General features: G+C 40.2%; 2 protein-coding genes across 2 annotated transcripts; one reads left to right on the forward strand and one right to left on the reverse strand.

Annotated features, from left to right (window-relative positions):
* Window positions 1-188: 188 nt before the first annotated feature.
* On the forward strand, window positions 189-6,361 carry EIF4A2 (eukaryotic translation initiation factor 4A2). Its single transcript, XM_010282876.1, has 10 exons — window positions 189-237; window positions 325-457; window positions 718-857; window positions 2,059-2,227; window positions 2,426-2,535; window positions 2,665-2,808; window positions 3,218-3,355; window positions 3,640-3,729; window positions 3,967-4,046; window positions 5,549-6,361. The coding sequence occupies exons 1-10, from the start codon at window positions 214-216 to the stop codon at window positions 5,691-5,693; spliced, it is 1,173 nt and encodes a 390-aa protein (XP_010281178.1). The 5' UTR covers window positions 189-213; the 3' UTR covers window positions 5,694-6,361.
* An 898-nt stretch (window positions 6,362-7,259) lies between these two features.
* On the reverse strand, window positions 7,260-21,382 carry RFC4 (replication factor C (activator 1) 4, 37kDa). Its single transcript, XM_010282877.1, has 10 exons — window positions 21,183-21,382; window positions 20,534-20,612; window positions 14,929-15,008; window positions 13,616-13,735; window positions 12,584-12,727; window positions 12,184-12,304; window positions 11,588-11,713; window positions 9,894-9,974; window positions 8,027-8,143; window positions 7,260-7,374 (listed from the first exon to the last, which is right to left on the reverse strand). The coding sequence occupies exons 1-10, from the start codon at window positions 21,314-21,316 to the stop codon at window positions 7,279-7,281; spliced, it is 1,098 nt and encodes a 365-aa protein (XP_010281179.1). The 5' UTR covers window positions 21,317-21,382; the 3' UTR covers window positions 7,260-7,278.
* Between the last annotated feature and the right edge of the window lie 7 nt (window positions 21,383-21,389).

The following is a 21,389-nucleotide window of genomic DNA, read 5'->3' on the forward strand; positions in this document are numbered from 1 at the left end:
CCCGAGGGCATGGGTTAGTGGCACCCAAGCCACTGGGGAGAGGGTAGGAGTGCCTCCGTTGGCAAAATATCAGAGCACCTGCTAGAATTATCTGTCACGGGCTCCAGATACGGCTTTTAGCAGCCAAGGTGCCAACTCGCTTCTGTACTTTAGTTGCTACTGTGCTAATGGCTTATTATGTTTGGTGACAGAGACCATGGCGGCCCAGAGGGAATGGACCCCGATGGTGTCATTGAGGTGAGCACATGAGAACTGACCTGAGAATTTCATTGCTGTTGGAGATAGGTGTTGGATTTAATGTTTTCTGGTTTTTCCTTATTACAGAGCAATTGGAATGAGATTGTTGACAACTTCGATGATATGAATTTAAAAGAATCCCTTCTAAGGGGCATTTATGCGTATGGTTTTGAGAAGCCTTCAGCTATTCAGCAGAGAGCTATTATTCCATGCATAAAAGGTATGCAGGTGATTCATTTGTTGATAGCAACATCGGATAATTAGGAAAGTGTTGTAAAATGCATATGCTGTTTTATTGGTGTGTGATGATACCTATTTTTAATTGTTACTGAAAAGTGATATGATGGTACGCCATCTTTCGGGACTGACCTGAAATGGAGAGAACTCTTAATACTGATCACTTATTGCAAAGGGAATAAAATAAAAATAAATATGAATGACTTGTGTGGGAGCAGTAAATGTGTATCCTACTTTTTTTAGGGTATGATGTGATTGCTCAAGCTCAGTCAGGTACTGGCAAGACAGCCACATTTGCTATTTCCATCCTGCAGCAGTTGGAGATTGATCTCAAGGAGACCCAAGCACTAGTATTGGCCCCTACCAGAGAACTGGCTCAACAGGTATTGATAGTGTAGTTAAAAAAAAAAAAAAGCTGCTTGTGTGTTGCATAGGTTTCAGGTTTCACAACTGTGAGACAACAGACTTCTTCAGGGGCTGTAACTAATATCCATTCAGAACCCTTTTTTTGTGTTGAGTAATGGGGAATATAAACTGGCTTCTGTCCTGCAAGTTCTCTGCCTGCTTGAATAGCTGAGTTGATGCACATGGAGGGTGTGCTGGGGCAGTGTTGCAGGAGCCAGCTGCTATGCTGTGTATAGTTCTGAGGGAGCATCTTCAGCAGAAAAACAAAACATGAGATACATTATTAAAGCACAGTGTTCTGAGTGGAAAAAAAATGTACTTTTTGGAAGCTATTTGAACTTGCGTGCAGTTGTGCAACATGAAAACTGCAGTACGCATGTGGTCACTTCATTGTTTTTCTATTTTTGTGGTGTTTTCCTGACTGAATGTTAATGCATGTCTACTTCACCCTCAAGGCTTGGTATTCTCTTTTACTAAGTGGGAGTGTTTAACAAAACTTACAGGATGCTTAATTTTTAGGACTAATGTATATCAGTAACGCATTGGGTCTTAAGATGAAATGTTGAACACAACATAGAGTAGAAGACATTATCTACAATTTACTGCATTTTTCAAGTAGAATATACTGAGATGGCAGTGCTATAGTGAAGATTATTCTTTAAGGTAAAACTAAACATACTAAATCAGACGGAAGAAATACATTGCGGGGGAGGCAGATCAGTGGAACAAGGACCTCTGATCAGAATGTTTAGCCTTTCTTCTTCTCTGAAGACATTGATGAAGTCAGCCTTGTTTTGAAGCCTGGTGTATAGCAGTGCACTTGCGCACTCTTTATGAACTTTCTGCAAGTGATTAACATGTGGGCCTTAGCAGTTTAAAACTTGAGTTCACTTCTGGAGGCCCTGCTTTTTAACTTGGTAACAGCACATGCATGGTAGTCACTTCAGCTAGTTCAACTAGTAAGGACAAGAATTTAAGTGCCCCTCTGACTTTTGTTCTAGTGAAAAACTTCTATAACAAGCAGTTGGGCAAAATCATTAGCAACTGTCTTTTCTAACCATTAGAGCTGCATAATCCTTGTTTGCTCTGTTAGCTTCTGAAGTCCATAAGTACTGATGATAACAGGGCTTAATCCTTAATGTATGAGGAACTACTACTAATAGAAGGGTTTTATTTTAGATTCAAAAGGTAATTCTGGCCCTTGGAGACTACATGGGAGCAACATGCCATGCTTGTATTGGTGGTACAAATGTTCGCAATGAAATGCAGAAGCTTCAGGCTGAGGCTCCGCACATTGTGGTCGGAACTCCAGGGCGTGTGTTTGATATGTTAAACAGACGCTACCTTTGTAAGTATGAATCCAGTTTTGCTCTTGATAATAAAGTTCTAATACAGATTTCACACCCAATAAGAGCTTAAGTAACGCATTTGCTGTCATTGTAGAGAGCTGTACCGGAAAGCTTAGTTCTAAAAAAGAGGGACATTAATAAAAGTAATAGTGTGTTTATGAAACTTCCTGAGATACTCCTTTTTTCTTTTTTAATAGCACCTAAATGGATCAAAATGTTTGTTCTGGATGAAGCTGATGAAATGTTGAGCCGTGGATTTAAGGATCAAATTTATGAGATCTTTCAAAAATTAAGCACAAACATCCAGGTAACAAAACCTTTTACGTGGTTAAATGGATGGATTTGGGCTTGGTTACAGTGTTGCTGAGAACTGCTGAATTGTCTAAATGAAAACACGTGTCCTGGGCACATGCTAACACCAAGTAATGCATTCTAGGTTGTGTTGCTATCAGCTACAATGCCAATGGATGTGTTGGAAGTGACCAAGAAGTTCATGAGAGATCCCATACGTATTTTGGTGAAGAAGGAAGAACTGACTCTGGAGGGTATCAAGCAGTTCTACATTAATGTTGAAAGAGAGGTTGGTATCAGTTGTACTTGCTCTGGCTGAAAGACTTAAGCTTAAGTTCTCTTACCTTCTTGTTAAAGCACTGTGCTAAAATTACTGAAACCAAGGCTGAGCTTTGGTTTCTGTAATAATGCTAGTAGAGTACACGCAAGAAGAAGAACAACTATGCACTGGATCAAAAATGACTAGGGTGGACCTCTTTCTTAATGTCCAGTGTCCTGTGTCTTAAGATTTGGTGCAACAGTTGATGCAGAAACTTTGCTTGATGTCTTGTTCCAACTTTTAAGGTCATTGAATACAGTTGCACACTAGAGTGTGCTTAATGGGTTGTTGCTTTAGAGTTTTATTCCTTGTTGGTGATTCTTGTTATGCACTGAACTGTCAGTGGCATGATGCATTTCCTGATCTTTGTTCTGTTCAGGAGTGGAAGCTGGATACTCTCTGTGATTTGTATGAGACACTGACCATTACACAGGCTGTTATTTTCCTGAATACAAGGAGAAAAGTAGACTGGCTTACAGAGAAAATGCATGCCCGAGACTTCACAGTCTCAGCTCTGGTAAGAATTGATGCTCCCACATAACTTCTGAAATGCCATGTACACATGGAAAAACAAATAGTGATGAGCTACATTTGAATGAAAAGCAGGAAAGTTATAATATAGCTGTGTGGTGCTGTATTATCGTTCCCCCTGCTTAAAGAAAAATGCTTCCTTCTATCCCTACCTGCTTTGTTCCCACGGCAGGTAGGGACGCTGGGTTTCATACATCATGTGTTTTTTTGAAAGGATATTGCAGTCTGGAGTACTGGTACTGTAGTAATATCAACTTTTTAACTCTATAGCATGGTGACATGGACCAGAAGGAGCGGGATGTTATCATGAGAGAGTTTAGGTCAGGATCAAGCCGTGTCCTGATCACCACTGACTTGCTGGTGAGTGTTACCTTACATTGAACACACCTCTTGTCTGGTGCCAAAAGCTTCATCATGCAGTGAAGGTTCTTGTAGCCTGAACTGTTTGGAGCTTCTTGGCAGAGTAAAGACTACACTCCACTATGGACTACGCAGTTGTAGTTCATCACTAACCATGTGGTCGACAAAAGCACGGGATGAATAACAAAACCTCTTAAAGCCTGTGACTTGTGTTAAACACTCTGTATTGCTTTTCAGGCTCGTGGCATTGATGTGCAGCAAGTGTCACTGGTTATAAATTACGATCTGCCGACCAATCGTGAAAACTACATTCACAGGTTAGTTGGCTCTATCCCCGAGTTGGTTGGTGTGCTATGCTGAATGTCCTCTGCAGAAATCAGCATGGAGCCTTGCCTGTTTCTCTATTTAGTCCAATAACAGCAGGTGTTATGCATCCATTCATACAGTAACTGCTAAAAAGCTATCAGGATTAAAAAAGCCCTGACTTGCACAGCTGTGGTTCTGAAACAAGGGAGGAGCAGAACTTTTGGACAGTAAAACAAAGCAGTGGGAAAACTTAGATCTGTGATGAGTTCAGTGATGGCTCATCAACTGTTCATTGCTGGGATCTGGGGAAATTGCCAGCTACTGAACTGCCTTTTTGTCATGTAGGTTGTGGAGTATGAGTACAAAAGCTGTGACTGGCACAGCATCCTGACAGCAATGTTGGCTCCATCCATAGGTCCTAGCTAATCTTCAGTTGCTGCTGCTGCTCAGTGGCCAGACCTTAATATTCTTAGCAAACTAGCTGTATAGGACTGCCTTCACTCCTGGAGGTCCAGCTGCGTTGATGTTGTGTGTGCCTGGTTTACTCTTAGTGGCTCCTTTTACAGTGGGATTCTTTCCTCTGTGGTGTGTGTCTTCTGGTAGCAATTTGAGTTTTGTTTCCCTAGGTTTAGCTAACTTCTAGTGACTGACCCTAAATGAAGTAAACTGTGCTTTGTTACTTGATGTAAAAAAATACAGGAGTCGATAGCAGCAGTTGATGACACAAGATGGTGCTCAGAAACGGCGTTGACGTAATTTAGGACGTGGATTCGTAAGCGGCACAGTTTGAATAAAGAGCGAGTCGGTATTTATATATTTCTTTTGTCATGATTATTCACTAAGTTTTGTGAGCCATTTTTGTGTGTTTAGCTCTTGCTGACTAGGTGCTTTACTGTGCAGTCTGCAGGAAGGTAGAACTGATGGTGGGTGTAACTGAACTGTGATGTGGTAGTGACTGACTTGGGCTTATGCAAAAATGACAAGCTTGGATTTTTCTGTTTTAAAAAAAACTAAGTTTTCCCACTGGCAATGGTTATGTTGAATTAAAATTCTGAAGTTGAATGTGCTGTTCCATGCTACTGGATAAAATTGGATTAATTTAGGAACAGTCTGATTTTTGAACAGTAAGTAGCTTACCTTTTTTTTATGCCACGTGCTTGGGATTGGATGCGTGTGGTATAGGTCTGCTAGTGCAATGGGGGGGGGAGATGGAGCTGGGACTTTGTACCACAGTACCAACTGTTCAATAAAGGTCTTGTTTTGCAGCTGAGAGAGTAACCTTTTCGGCTCTGCCACTCTCCGTAGGATGGACACTTCTTCTGTACTGTTGGCACTAACTGCTAGTTTTTCCTGACCAGACATGACTTTGGTAGCAGCTAGGCCCATAAATACGGCATAGACTGGCCAGTGGCAGATAAAAAAGCAGCAGTTAATGAATGGATGGATCTTGCAAAGATTTGAAGCGGATTATGAGTAGTTAACGTGTATGTAAATGTGTTCTCTCTTTGTGCAGAATTGGCCGGGGTGGTCGTTTTGGCAGAAAAGGTGTGGCTATAAATTTTGTCACTGAAGAGGACAAGAGGATCCTGCGAGACATTGAGACTTTCTACAATACTACAGTCGAGGAGATGCCGATGAATGTGGCTGATCTCATTTAATCCCTGGGATGAGGTGGTTTTGAATGCAGTGCTCGCTGTTGCTGAATAGGCGATTCACAACGTGCATTGTGCTTCTTTCTTTGGGGATATACTGAATCTTGTCTCAATGCTCATAACGGATCAGAAATACAGATTTTTGATAAGCGAAGCGACTTTTTGTCGTGAGCTCTTGTGGGGAAAGCCACTGGCTTTATCCACTTTAGGGTTAGACTGTTGGGGTTGGGTGGAAAGTCATGGGGTCTGTAAATTTTTTCTTTATTAGAAATTTATTTCCTAGTTCCATAGAAGTGGTTGTATTAGATGTTCTTTATCATTTAATAATTTACTTATGGACTAAAAGATATAAGTGCTGTATAAAGTCAGCTAATTATGTTAAACTAGCCTACCTTCCTTTATTGTATGTACTTACACTTCAGATTGAATTGGAAAGGCCTTTCAAAATCTCTAAACTTTTATAAGAGCATTAAAATGCGTTTTTGTTTCATATGTATTTATTCAATAAAGTATTTAATTAGTGGTAAGTGTGATCTGGACCCTGTTGCTAAGCCCCAGCAAGCAAGCAATCATACTATTGTCTTAGTTAGGGTTGAACCCAGTAAAATTTGCCATATTGCACATGTCTTAATGAAGTTTGAATGTTCAATAAAATACTTCTATATTCACTTAAATTGTAACTAGTTGCTTCTTGGTTAGAGGGGTGTCTTGCTTTTTGGGGGGGCTAACAGCTCTTCAGGACAGGGTCAGCTTTGGTGGTGCTCCATCAGTTACTGGGCTGCCAGGCTGTGGTGCTGAACTTGCCCCTTCACTGGGGTAGAAAATAGCTCAAAGGCCCCTGCCAGCCCAGGACCTGCTGTTTTTCACTGCAGTACCAGGAATTCAAGGTTGAAGGAAAGGGAGTCCAACAGGTGCACTTAGATGATTATCCCCCACCCAGAGCTGCGCTATTTACTGTGCTATTTATACAGGCACCAGCCTTAAAAACTGTTTTGGTGAGCAAGACTGGACTGAGATTGGGCAAAAAGCTAAGCAACAACTTTAGAACATGCTCTGACCCATGACCTACCCCTCACCTCCCATTTTACTCAAGATACACAGAAGTATAGTAAGTGTTGCAATGGATTTTAGCAGAAAGTGATTTTTTTTTTTATAGCATTGAATGCTGATTGGTCCAGTAGAAGATGGTGATGGCATGAGGCATATTCCCTCAGGGGCTGGCTTCAGCCTGAAGCCTCACACTTGGGGAAGATGTGATCTCTGTGCCCAGCTGCCTTTTCAAACCCAAGCAGCATGGGCTGGAACAACTCATCCTTGTATTTCTAAGCTTTCAGCTGATGATGACAACCACTGTTTTTCATGTGTTTACAGGTGGAAAGAACTGCAAGGCAGGGCATTACTGGCCTCTCAACAGCCAGAGATCTCTTTAACCTAGTATAAAAAAAAGTGAAGCATTCCAGCATGAGTTTTTCCAACTGCTGAGTAGTCCTTTTATTGAAGAAAAAAAAAAACAACCCAGCACATAAGTACACAGGGCCCTGGCCACCCATGAAACAGAGCACTACTCTGCTGCCAGCTACTCCTGGAGGAGTTATGTGTTCTGTGTTAGCTGCTGCATCACAAGGGCACCGAGACTCATCAACTGCAAGTATTCATCAGCACCATCTGCCAAGCATTTGTCTACTTCCTGCAAATAGGAAAGAGAAGGTAAAACCCTCTTAAACCAGTGGTGCTCCAGCCAGCTGGCTCTCAGGCTACAGTGGAGAACACCAAGATGAAGTTTGCCAACTGTATACTTAATTGGCAACAACTTCTCCAGCAGCCACATGTCACACACCCATCCTACCAAACTGGGAAAAAAACCTCTCCCACCTCCACCTTCTTGAGGAAGCCAAGACCTGACAGTTACAGACATGAGGGATGCACCATTTCCTCTGCAACTAACTGCCAGGAGCATCACTGCAGGTCATCAACACTAGCTGTCCTTCTTCAGTGAATTTAGCAAAACCTCCACCACAGCTATCTTGGTCAAAATTTAGCAAGTTAATTAACTTTAAAAGACATTTTACACACCAGAACAAGAACTTGCAGTTCCTAATTTTTTTTTTTAGGTGCTGACTTAATCTCATCTTAATTTTCCCTCCCCATGTATATCACTTAACTGGATTTCAATTCCTTCTCATAAAATTTCTCAGGACAAAAATTTAGGTTCTACCAAGAAAGATTCAGAACTAAAAATAAATACTGTGTACTTCTTGAGAGAGAGTGTAAACAAAAATTAATCTGTGAAGATTAATGTGTTGTGGGTTTTTTTTTTTTAACTCAAACTACAGACTTACCGCAAGTTTCTCAGCTATGACAGATTTCTGCTTGTCACTGTAATCTTCGCTCTCAACGACAGTATCATGCAGCTGGTTTACCAGCTGAGCAACAGCATACCCTTCATTTATGAGATTCTGTGTTGGGGAGGGAGGAAAATGGAAGTAATTCAGCAGGAGAAGCACCACAAACTGGAGAACCAATCTGAAAAATTCTGTGTCAACTGAAAGACGCTACTGAAATCTATTATGGAACCTTTTTTTAGAGGACAAGTCAGTAGTTTGTACACAGTCCAGCATCCTGCCTGCCAGCAACTGGAAGTCAGTGCTGAGGAAAGACTGCAAGAGCATGGCTGACCTAGAGCAACAATTTTCCCAAATACTCTTCCAGCTTCTGACAATTTATATCCGAGGACTGTGAGAGCTAGAGACATTTTAAGCATTTAACAGCCTCCACTGAACCTGTCCAATCTTAATGCTAAAATTAGGAAAGCTTAGCATCCACAGCATCATGTGGCATTTTCACAGCCTTCACATTTTAAAGTGCCACCCACTTTGATTTATTTTCTTCATCTGGTAGTTGCTAGCCTCAGGCATACAGATCTCTGTAAGGCCAAAACTCTTTTAATACAATAAAAACCATGGCAACTAAAGATAGCTTTTATTTTTTAAATCAGTAGTGCCCAGTTACAGAAAACAGCAATTATTGAGAACAGTATTCTATAAAGCCATTGAGGCAGAAGTTTATGAAAATACAACAAAGGTTGGTGCAACCTTATTTTTCTGTACAGCAAAATACACACCTGTGCTTTACAGAAGTATGCATTCATATTGTGTCAACTGCGTATCGAGCACTAATATTTGAAACAAACCCCCACCAACTCTAGAAACTGGAGAACAGTTCCAAACTATTACATCAGATGAGAGCATGGTCAGATGAAAGACTATACCAGCCCTACACATTTAGAAAATCTGTATCATCACCTTTGAAGATCATCACATATTAGACATCATGGTAAGTAAATGTGAAAGTGTAAGGCAGTGATATCTGCACAAATCCTGGCACAACAATTCTAAGATTTGCTGCAAGTTTACAGAAGAATAAACCCAGACTCAAAACCAGAGGTTCTGCCAAAACTATCCAATGAGGCTCAGCCAAGTGAAAAGCAGGAGGCTGACCGATACTGCCTTTTTTCACACAGGCATAGAACATTGCACTGGGACAATGGTGCTATGGCACGCTCCTCTCTGCCAGGGACTACTCCTTGATTCAAAATCCAGTTCAAGACTGTCTAAGCCTCCTTTAAACTCATGAGATAAGGAATTTCCCATTCTTCAAAGGGAGTAAGAACATTTTCTGTATTAAAGAAAATAAATCCACCTCTATAAACCAGTAGCTTGCACCTTCTCCAGCAAGATCTATTTTAAGTCACTGCAGTTTGTAAGACAAACTTACTCCCTAGTGTACTGTAAGATTAACATGAAATATTTTAAAACTGAAGACTTATTACAACTTTATTCATGTACTTCTCACCTCACAAAACTTCCATGTAACCAAGAAGGTGACTAGTCTAGTCCACTGAAGACAGTTATAAGGCCTGAGCCAAGTGTCTTGTGAAGAATTCCTACTCTGCCTAATTCAGCCTAACAGTTCTGCATGTCATCAGCTTAACCAGAGTCACACTGGTAGGGAATCTTATTTGCAGCTTTGACAGCTCTTCCTCAGAAGGGAAAGATCAGAGTACTAACTGGTAAAAGACATGCTTCCTGAAATGTGCATCCTAACTGACCCGAGGCCAAATGTTCTTCAGCTGCAGCCCAGCAACAAAGGATTCACAGGGCAGTGACCTAGAAAAAATATTGGGCTAGAACACTGAGAGGACTCTACCTTTGCCAGTGTTTCCAGCTTCTCAAATGAACCACTCTGGCACACAAATAGGAGTTCATCAGTTGCTTCTTTAGGGATGACCTGTAATAAGAAATTGCATTTCTTAATTTCAACTTTGTAAACTTTTAAAGTTGATGCTTACAGTAGCAGATACAAACTATTTATGAAGGGGGCCATTTTAGCATTTTGTTCCTCTACACACACTTTAAGTATGTATGTAATACAGACTAGCTAAATGTTAAGACTGAGAGCTAGGCTTTAATATTTGTCCCATATTGGTGATATTAACATAAAAAACTATATAATGATAGTGAACTGTCAAAGCCACGTTCATAAACCCAAACACGCAATCGTTTGTTCAGGACACTGACTAAACAGAGGACCTACTGTAACAATGCGATTAGCCGATGCTTTCTGTACCATTCCACACCTAAGCATCATTTTTCTCTCCAGTTACACACCAGGGACATACAAAAAAAGCCCAATGCAACAAGATCAGACAACAAAGCAGAAGCAAAAGTCGACAGATGCCATTATTTAGCTCTGAGCAGGGAAGCACTGCCCTCATTCTCCTCTCTACTCATTGTCATTCCTGTCAGTTGAGTGTCTGGACAGTTGAGTTTTAAAGCTTCTGTATTAATCTTTTGTACTAATGTCACTCCAGGGTCACAAAAGTTACATAGACCAAGAACTTGATGTCTTCATGAACATGTAAAGTTGGGCTCCTCTGGTTTAAACAAGCATTATTCAATAATGGAATTTTATGCTTTTTCCTATCATTACAGTCAACTGCTACCAGGTTTCTTAGGAACTGTGATTTACAGGTATCTGTAAGTGAAATCCATCTCTTTTCTACAGCTGGACTCACAAAACTGAATGAGTTCCCTGAGAAAACTGTTTAAAACTGTTCTGTAAAACATGCACAGTAGCAATTGCCTCTGGTTCCATCGAAGGCATGGATGGTTCCAACCTCACAACCCTTACAATGAGCTATGATGGTAGCACCTTCAAGGGGAGTGTGTCCATCATGAAAGCCCATTTATTTTTCAGCTTCTAACTCCTAATCTCACATTTCTTTCTGTAGCAGGTGTTTTGTTGCTATAGGAACACCTTCACAAAAGTTTTGTTATTAAATGCATTTCCTCCCAGGTTTCTCCTGTCCCTGTCAGTATTATCTATGTCATTCTAGAAGAAATCCCTGCTGCTTTGATAAAAAGTAAAATCTACAGAGATCCTTGAAGAGACACTGTCACGGTGAATGTTAAGTTGAAAATGAGCTGCTACAGAAAGTCATTCCCCTGTGGTGTTCCCACACCATACTTTGCAATGACCTATACTTACATACACACACATACATAAAGGCGCCAAAAAGACGTTCTAGTCTACTGTCCCACAAAAGGCAATACATTTTGCATTCATGGGCAGAATATTTCAACTCCAGTTTGAATTATAAGACTATTTTACAGTTTTCCTTGGCTCACAGAATAAGTTGCTAGAAACTTGCTATGTAATACAGAATCAGGCAGTCTTTAAAATTCTGGTGGACAGTGTATTGGTATCATACTGCAATAATAATGGGTATAAGACAATTTTTTAATCACACTTTGAGCAAAGGTGGATACAGGTAGCAAGGACACTTAATACACAAATGCTTTTCAGACTAATTACAGGAGAAACTGTAAAGCATAGCTTACCCCAGCAATTTCAGTGACTATCTTCTCTGTGATCTCTTTCCCACCCATTAGGCGAGTGGCACTTTGAAGAAAAGTAATTGCTTTTCTTAAGTCCCCTTCTGACACTTTAACAAGGTAAGATACTGCCTGAAAAAAATGTCAGAAAATGCCACTGAAATATGTTCACTGTTAATTAAAATCCAGTACACTTTCTCAGCATACTGATTTTAATCAAGTAAATTTTTTTACATTAAGTAGTGCCTAAAGCAGATTGTCACAGGTAGGCACAACACACAAGTTGCAAAGCAACCTCTCTACTAATACAAGTGTGTGCTGGCAATTTCAGGATGAGGCACAGCTTAATGCAAGTATATTCAGCACTGAACAAAAAGCCCTGCAGTTTTGCTTCAGTTTGCTCTGGTGGACATTTATCTGGTTTTAGGAAGACTCTTAAAATTCATATCATCTATAGAAGCAGAGTAATATCTAAATGACTTTACACATAGTAGTCAATACAACTGAGCAGTCTGGAAAAGTATGCTAGCTTAGCCCCTTTCACTGTAATGCAATTATGCACTGCATTAAGCAATAAAATTACATGGCAACCATGAAGTTACCTCACTACTGATTTTCACATGTTCCTTCTCAGAAACGTCCAACAGCCGCTGCTGTTGGATTTTGTCTGACAAAGGCTTGAAGCGGAATTTGGAGCATCGAGATGTTAAAGGTTCAATTATTCTGAAAGAAAGGAAGGCAAGTGCTTGGTGAATGAATGCATGGGTCAAGCTATCAAGCTATCAAGGCAGAAAAGGGCAGCAAAACCTTCAAACTGCAACACTGTAAAAAATAAAAGTTGATACCTAAACATTGTCTTCAGTCCTGTATTCACAGAATTACCTATCTATTAGCTCAAAACTATGAAAAGTTATCAGCCTCCCAGTGAAGAAGGGGGGTGGGGGGGGCAGTGCAGAATAGGAAGAGCAACAAGTCCAAATAAGCAACAAATTCCACACATACCTGCTGATGTAGTTACAAATAAGGCAGAAACGTGTTGTTTTAGATTCTTTTTCCATTGTGCGTCTTAAGGCTGCCTGGGCTGCTGAAGTCATTGAGTCTGCTTCATCCAGAATTACAATTTTAAAAGGAGGACAAACTTTACCACTGAAAAAATAAGAAATTTTTATCCAGGAGACAGGCAATGTATAGACCAACCAAAAAAAAAAAAAAAAAAAAAAAAAATCACTGAAAACAACAAGTCATATTTTACTTATTTATACACAATAAATAGAACATATTCAAGGGTTCCAATCTTTTTTGATTATTTTTAGATAAATGACTAATATTTGTAATAACTGGGGGGGCTGAGTTCCCATAGAAAGACTGACACTTGAATACTGCAAAAGTCCTCTAAAATAGGTTCCCTTGCTTTAAGTTTCTTCTTTTAACAACTAATGCAGCTCTTCTTTTTACAGGCTTCCTGAGTCCCTGAACTTTAAAGAACACTGCAACGGACTAATTTCAGTACACAAGACCATTTCTTGCCAGATACTCCTGGCATGTAGTTTCTTCCTGATACTTTCCACAATCTGTTTTTTCCATACAGCTTCACCTGCACAGGGCTTCTTACTACCTAACACCAGAATCTTCTTAGCATCTTATAAACTAGCACCAATCTTGTATGAGATGCTGCAGATTAGAGGTACTGGAGAAATAACGTAGACCACAGTTTACCCAAAGAAGCATTTCTATGGCAGTCAGACAACATTTGCAAAGGCAACAATATATCACCAAATCCAGAAGGTTTGATATTTGGAGGTTTTCCCTGTCTGCCTCTCTCTAACTCTAAACAGCACTAGTAAGAGTTCCTCCCAAGGTATTCAAACTCTCAACATGAAATTACATTAAGTCAAAGCTCAGCCAAAGCACTCTGTGTGTTGCAAACTTCTGGATAGTGCTGACCCATCATTTATATTAGAATTATAAAGTTAACCTAAACAAAAACAACCACATGCTTTGTCCTAAGCAAGAGGGGTCTGATCCAGCACTTACTCTGAACGGCTTCCAGATGCAGTTAGCTGAGCAAAAGCCTTGACTTTTTCCCGAATCACTTGTATTCCCCGCTCATCAGAAGCATTTAGCTCAAGTACTCTTTGTCGGAATAATTCAGGCCTGCAAAATTTTGATTACAACATGTTAGCTGTTTACTCTTGTGATGATACATTATAAAGTATATCAACAGTCCTTCTGGCCTTTTCAAATGGCAGGTATTATTTTTGCTAGCATTACTAAATAGCATACCTTGTTAAAAGACAGTTAAATTGAGATCATTAAATGTTAGGTATGAATTTCCATTAGCTATTTTTACAATTGCCTCCTAGACTGCAGAAAACAATGAAATGTAAAATTAGATCAGTTATCCAGGAGGAAAAAAAAAAAAAAAGTAGGAAGTTGGCTTCATAACTTCAGCGCACTATATTATATGCCTTTCTACTTATATGCTGTGAGCAATGTGGAAGAAAAAAAAATGCCCAGATACAGTCACTGGCAGTGCTATGCCATTAATACAACCAGAAAAGAATTAACTAGCAGGTATAATACAGGCAGTATTTCGCAGCAGTACTATACAGCAGCACCTCTGGTAAAAAAATTTGAATACAATGGATTTTAAGTTCTGGGAATTCAGATGGACAGACAATGTGCAGTTGTCTTCCTACTATTAAAGTAGGAGTGCTTCTCTCCAAAACAACATCATGAGCCAAAAATTAAAGATGGGGCAGTGGGGTGTTTGTGTACTAAAGTCAACATTAGATTTGCTTATAAAAATCAAACCACCTTCTCACCCATTTTTTGCTTATGGGTCACCAAACTCACTACTCAAAAACTCCCAAGTGTTACAAGTCAGTTGATGAATGTATACACACTGAATTTTAGTCTGGCTCCAAATATTACTTCCAGACACAACTCAATGGTGCGTAACAGAAAGATTACGATTCAGACATTTTATGAGGTGCTTTAGATCTGAATATACCATTAAAATTGGAATTCCTTTACAAAGTTCAGTAAGGCATATGCAAGCCATTTCTTTTCATATTCTTTGCTATAAGGTTACACAGCTGCTTAATCTCAAGTGTTGTTAAGTCTATATTGGTGACAGAAACCAATGACTTGTGACAGGACAAATGAGAAAAAAATCTCACGTTAGAGCTGAATTAGAATGTGAAGATATTCCTACAGAAGACCTTGTAAGTATGAGAAAGTTTCTAGAAGCTACATAAGAACAGGCAATGACCCGAGGCACTCTGTCACATGATTAGAGGACATGTGATAGTCTATTACACCAAAGCAACTTGATTCCAGCTTACCCATAGAGTTCTCTAGCAGCTGCTAAAATAGTGGAAGTCTTTCCAGTTCCAGGTGGGCCATAAAACAACAGATTGGGAAGCTGAAACAACAAGGCACCATTTTTTAAAAAAGCAGATAAACAAAACAAACCACAAACAGGAAAACCTACTGAAAATCTGAGCACCTAATAGAACAGAAACTATCTACTCCTCCTGGTAAATAATATCAAGTCTTTTACTTCTAGGTCATTGCACATCGTGCTCTAAAGGAGGACAAACAGTTGTTTTGTATAAGATGGCATGAACAAGGTGCTATTTGGTGGCCCTGTCCTGGTTTCAGCTGGGATAGAGTTAATTTTTTTCCTAGCAGCTGCTATAGTGCTGTGTTTTGGATTTAGTATGTGAATAATGTTGATAACACACTGATGTTTTAGTTGTTGCTAAATAGTGTTTATACTAAGTCAAGGACTTTTCAGCTTCTTATGCTCTGCCAGCGAGGAGGGGCACAAGAAGCTGGGAAGGAGCATAGCCAGGACAGCTGACCCAAACTGGCCAAAGGGATATTCCATACCATATAACATCATGCTCAGTATATAAACTGGGGGGAGTGGGCCAAGGGATAGTGACTGCAGCTCAGGAACTGGCTGGGCGTTGGTCATTGGGTAGTGAGCAACTGTATCGTGCGTCACTTATTTTATATATTCTTTTATCATTGTTGTTATTATTTCCTCATCCCTTGCTGTCCTATTAAACTGTCTTTACCCAAATCCATGAGTTTCACCTTTTTTCAGTTCTCCACCCCACTGAGGGCAGGGGAAGAGTGAGCTAGTGGCTGCGTGGTGCTTAGTTGCCAGCTGGGGTTAAACCACAACAGGCACCATCACGTGTTCTATCAAAATTGATACTTCAATTTATATTTTATTTTGATATATTCCTTCCAGGTCATGTCTGAGATCACTAAAGCCTACAGAACTTACTGTTATGACTGCAGTGACATGTGAATTTATCCAGTGATGCCCTTCAAACTGTCTGGATATTACTAGCAGTACAGCTGTGACAAAATTTGCACAGGTTAACTGTCCCCCTTTCTCAGCTTTTCAAGACATGCTGAGAATTCTGTGCTGCCATTAGCTCCACTGCAATATGTGCAAGGTAGCTTGTGAATATTGCACTCGCAGGGAGTGCAATGCAGACATACCCTAACACTAATCAGAGAGGTGCTTGCAACAAACTGACTGGAATGCATAATGCCAGCAAATTTCTACATCTATCCAAAATTTTTTCAAAAGAGGAGACATTTCTTGAAAAGATAAGGTCAACTGATCTTTCAAATAATTTAATTAATAACCTCAGCATGAAAAATAGGAATGCATTAAAGAAACACGCTGACACAGGAAGATCAAAGCAGCACAGCAAAGACCGCAATAACAATCATAGGACAACACTTAGCAGCACAAAGCATAAAATCTCATAATTTGAGAATATAACTAAGTATCTGCTAGATGTCTGGAATTCATCAGCTGGAATAAAACAAAAGATGACTTATTTTTCTCTGGCAGTCACAGGAAGAGTGTAAGCCTGTGTAACACAGTGGTCCTAGGATATGCACTTTACATACAGATGGAAAATTATTAACACTAACACAGGACTAATAAGACTTCAACTGGAAAGCTACACACAGTTCAGGTCATCCTTAGTCAAGGATGATGAATCCAAACTGGGAAAGGTGATTAAAGGAGTGAAGAACCTATCTTATGAGAAGTGACTTTTTTAAAGAGTTTGATTTAGTTATCTCAGCAAAACAAAAGCTGAGAGAGAATATGACTGATCTCCATAAATATATCAGAGCAACACAGGGACAAAGAACAAAGCTGGCATAAACCAAATTTTTGTAAGTTAGCCATGACTAAATTTTGGCTGAAATCAAGATTTCTAATTAGCATAGGAGCAATAATATTCTATACTACTATTTCAAGTAATCCCTCCTACAAATTATGAGGCTGCACTTTAAAACTGCTGCCTTTGACATCAGGGGATGTTCACAGAAGCTAGTGTGAGGCTATGTTTTGGATTTGGGACAAGAAAATGTTGATAACGTGCTGATGTTTTGAGTTGTTGCTAAGTAGTCAAGGACAGTCCAGCTTCTCGTGCTGGCCTGCTAACAAGGCGGCTGGGGGTACACGGGAAGCTGGGAGGGAACACAGCCAGGACAGCTGACCCAGGCTGACCAAAGAGATATTCCATACCATATGACATCATGCTCAGTATATAAAGCTGGGACAAAGAAGGAAGGTGGGAGGGATGTTCGGAGCGATGGCATCTGTCTTCCCAAGAAACCATTATGCGTGATGCAGCCCTGCTGCCCTGGAGATGGCTGAACACCTGCCTGCCCTAGTGAATGAATTCCCCGTTTTGCTTTGCTTGCGTGCATGGCTTTTGCTTTACCTATTAAACTGTCTTTATCTCAAACCATGAGTTTTCTCACTTTTACTCTTCCGATTCTCTCCCCTGTCCCATCGTGGGGGAGTGAGTGAGCGGCTGTGTGGTGCTTAGTTGCCGGCTGGGGCTAAACCACAGCAATGCTCTGTTTTTAAAACTAGTCAACTAAGATCAGAGATTTTTTCTTTTGCTGAATATAGCAAGCAATGCAGACAGAATGGGAACAGCAAAACCAAAGACATCCAAAGAGCAGAGAAAAATGCAGGAGTACACAATCCATCATCAGAAAATGAAAGAGACAGACCAGTTTTGTCCCGTTTTAACAACTAAGATAAGACACAGAACAAATTCAACTGTGTATGTACTGTAAAACTACAGATAGAATAATTTCAATCTTCAATCAATTTATAGTAAATAAACCCATTTCAAGTTTTGCCTGCCTTTTCTGCCAATCATTTGTTACTTTTTTCCCTAGTTACTAAAAAGTAAACAGCATTCAGTACTAAGCCACTAACTTTTTTCAAGTTTAATTAGATACCACAACATTATTACCCCCCTATATCTTTTAGGAAAGCTCCAGAGAGAGGAAATGTTTACTGAATGACAGCTGAAAATTTCACCAACAACCATGTTAGGTTAGCACACTGCAAGGGTAGACATTTTCATGGAGATACATAATTTCATGCCTCTGTGCTAATCCACACTCTTACTAGTTCTCAAAACAAGCATTGGCAGGTAAAAAGTTTTAATAAGAATCTGTTTCCTAATTCCATTAAACCCATACTTTATTACTGTTTCTGTTTCAATCTCATTTCTTCTTGTTTCCCACTGAAGTTATCACCAGCATTGACACTGCTTTTTCACCAAGCACAGCCTGATCCTTTATGTAACTGTGGCAGTATTTTTAAAACAGACTGCAACCTGATCTGGTTATCCATTTTTCCGTGCTTGTCAGGGGTAAGCAGGATACCTGCAGGCATCACTCTGCTTAGGGGAAAGTTACTGCATAAAGTCCAAACCCCAAGTCTTTTTCTAGTAGTTCTAGTACAAGTGAAGATGTAAATTGCAGTGATAATCCTACACCTCACTCTCTTTTTAGTAATTATAAGATCATCAAATAAATTAAAATTAAAGAATACTATGACACTTCTCAGTTTCTTTGCAAAAAGCCACAACAAATCAACAGACCCAGCAGACAGAAATCAACTTCCCCAGTTAAAACCACTTGGACTGTGGTCTCCCCAGTTTATAACAAGACAGATGCTTGCTATTACAGATGGAGATACGGCAGGGACTTAAAAGTCCTGCTCCATTTAGCAGGTCCCAAATCAAGGCCAACAAATACAGGCCGATCAACAAAGGACTGGCTCTCTATTTTCAACACTAAGGTTTAAATAAAGCATATTACACAAACCTACGGTGTTGTCACAACCATTTCTTTGATCTCCCTAGATCTCCAAATTCAATAAGAACTTCTGAAATAAGTACCAGCCACCTCAAAGTTTAAACTACACTTGCCTTTTTGACAGAATGAGTCCTTTCAAGAACTAACAAAAATGTCCAAATTTTAAAAGCGTCAAATATTTTAAAGTACTTGCATGATTTTGTTCTCAATTGCCTTACTGAGTTTGGGTAGCTATGGCAAATTACAAAGCTTATAACCGCAAGCAGAAGTTATAATTTTTTCTTTTCAACTCAGGAGGCAAAAAGACAACACAAGTATACTAGGCTCATAATCTGAGAAACATTGCTGATCCAGAAGCTGTAAGGTTTTAAATAGCTGTTGCTCAAAATAGAACTTCACAAGCCATCACCTAAGCGATGTTACATGACTGATATGTCCAGGCAAAATAGGTGGCAGCACCTCATTTCTCCTTAGCTGTTAACAGTTCCTTACTAATTACCTCAACTGTACGAATCTGTTGAAACCCAGATTTCTGTGGGTACAACATTACATGACAAGGTCACATTACAACAGCATTCTCAAAGTAAATTGAATCTAGAGACATGAACTAAAGAAAGGAATTTTACAAGTCTTTCCCAGTTCTGTCACACCAACTTCATTTTGGCTCCCTATGCTCAAAGAAAGTACTTGTGCTTTTGCAAGTTCTGATTAAATGAATGACTACCTGTGCATACTGCACAAGAGCACACTATGAGTGAAAGGCTTCTTGCGTGAGACACTGAAAGGCCCAAATTGTTCCTTTTAGCTCTTGGTGAGCAGACAGCCATATCACAAATAGCATTTTCAGAACATCCACCAGCCACTTCAGCTGGCATTAGCAGTCCATGAAAACAGTAACAGCTTTTGGAGCACAAGAATGACCCTTCTAGGTGAAACATGGAGCAAAAAAAAAGTCTCAGCATGTACAAAGGACGGAATTGTCAGACTGCAAAAAAGCACAGCCATCTCTTGGCTACCTACTTTATTTCTCCCTGCAGTCCCTCCACCTCCCCATCACCTGGTTCAGAGGAAATAACGATCATTCATACTGAACATTTACTAAATTTTTACCCAAAAGCAAGTGTAAAAACAAAAAAAGGCAATTGAAAATTCTCTGCTCATCCTCTTTACATGCTTAGGTCACAGATGCCAACACTGCAGTGAAGTTAGGGAAACTGTCATACTTAGCTTTTTAAAGCCAAAGAAACTTACTTGGAAACTTCAAGCCAAAAAGTTTGGGGATCACTATCTAAGTAGTAGACCTGGCACTTACAACTTAAAACTTCCCTCATTAGCAAACGGTATGTTTGTTTTAATGTTTAGCAATATTATAGAAGCACTGGTAGATCACCAGAACTGTTTAGGAGTGACTGGTAATCCAGACTTTTCCATGAAGGAAAAATTTCCCCTTTCCTCTTAAACATGAGTGTCAAAAGTACTAGCTGAAGTGTAGAGACAACAAAAGCCTTTCCAGATTTGAAACTATTAACAAATTTACCAATTGAGCTTTACCAGAAAAATTCCAAACTGTGTCACAGAGCTGACAATTTTACAATGTTTAGAGGGCTGAAAACATCACAAGTTTTGCACATATATCACAACATACTACAAGGAAGCCACTTAGCTTGTTCATACCACTGTAAAAAAGACCACTGCTGAGTTAGAAAATAAAAGTTTTCATCATCACTGGCTAAAGTTTCTGCCTAAACATACTGATAGGGTACATGTTATCATTACACTCACATCAGCACCTTCCAAGGACTTTTTCAGCACAGCAACAACTTCATCCTGGAAGGCAACTTCATCCACATTTTTGGGGCGACTAAATAAAAAGACATTAAATGCAATTTATCAGCTATCAAGGTTTCAGAAGAAAATGGAAATCAAGAAAACCAACCTTTCCCTTTCTGATTATATCAGGTACCGAAGAATTACAGCAAATTTTGTAGTTGAGGTCAAAATCATAACAGGAAATCTGCCCAGTGCTGCTGGTCTGTATTACTGAAGTGATCCAACTCCTCGGAAAGCTGTTAATCTATTTCTGTTGTACACACCAGCCTGAGCTGTTTTTAGGAGCAGAACTGGATTGCAGACTACAATATTTTACCACTTTGTAAGCTGAGAAAGGCTTCTCGAAAACAAAGCATTTAATGTACTTCCGCACCCAACCACAGCAATGAAACTGCACCACTTGACGCGGGCAACGGAGGCATTTTCTGCTCTGATAGCAGTTCACAGTGCCGGTTTTCCCCCATAACAGATAACGTTCTCCCAGGTGGAGACACCTACAGCCATAACCCCCTTTGCTATGCACCCACTTCCTCTTCTACACGCACCCCCCCAGCCACTGCCATCCCTACCAGCGACCCCACTGCCCCAGAATTGCCCTTACTACTTCTCCACCCAGGGGATGGGTTTCAGCCTCTTGCCCTCCCCGCTGCTCCCCGCTGTGCCGGCCGCGCCCCTCTCCTTGGCAGCGGGGGGCTTGGTGCTGATGGAAGACGGGCCTTTGAGGAAGGCCTGCATGGCTCCGGCTGGGCTCGGCTGGGCCGGGCCCAGTCGCCACCTTCCCCTCACAGAGTCCCCGCTCAGCCCAGCC

Source organism: Phaethon lepturus, unplaced genomic scaffold (assembly GCF_000687285.1).
Source record: "Phaethon lepturus isolate BGI_N335 unplaced genomic scaffold, ASM68728v1 scaffold21352, whole genome shotgun sequence".
NCBI classification, from domain to species: domain Eukaryota; kingdom Metazoa; phylum Chordata; class Aves; order Phaethontiformes; family Phaethontidae; genus Phaethon; species Phaethon lepturus.

Coding starts and splice junctions, on each gene's coding strand:
- RFC4 (XM_010282877.1), bottom strand. CDS start 21,316: ATGCAGGCCTTCCTCAAAGGCCCGTCTTCCATCAGCACCAAGCCCCCC. Junction 15,009..20,533: donor AGTCCTTGGAAGGTGCTGAT/GTGAGTGTAATG, acceptor TTGTTGTTTCAG/CTTCCCAATCTGTTGTTTTA. Junction 11,714..12,183: donor ATGTGAAAATCAGTAGTGAG/GTAACTTCATGG, acceptor CATTTTTTTCAG/GCAGTATCTTACCTTGTTAA.
- EIF4A2 (XM_010282876.1), top strand. CDS start 214: ATGGACCCCGATGGTGTCATTGAG. Junction 458..717: donor TATTATTCCATGCATAAAAG/GTATGCAGGTGA, acceptor TACTTTTTTTAG/GGTATGATGTGATTGCTCAA. Junction 3,356..3,639: donor ACTTCACAGTCTCAGCTCTG/GTAAGAATTGAT, acceptor TTAACTCTATAG/CATGGTGACATGGACCAGAA.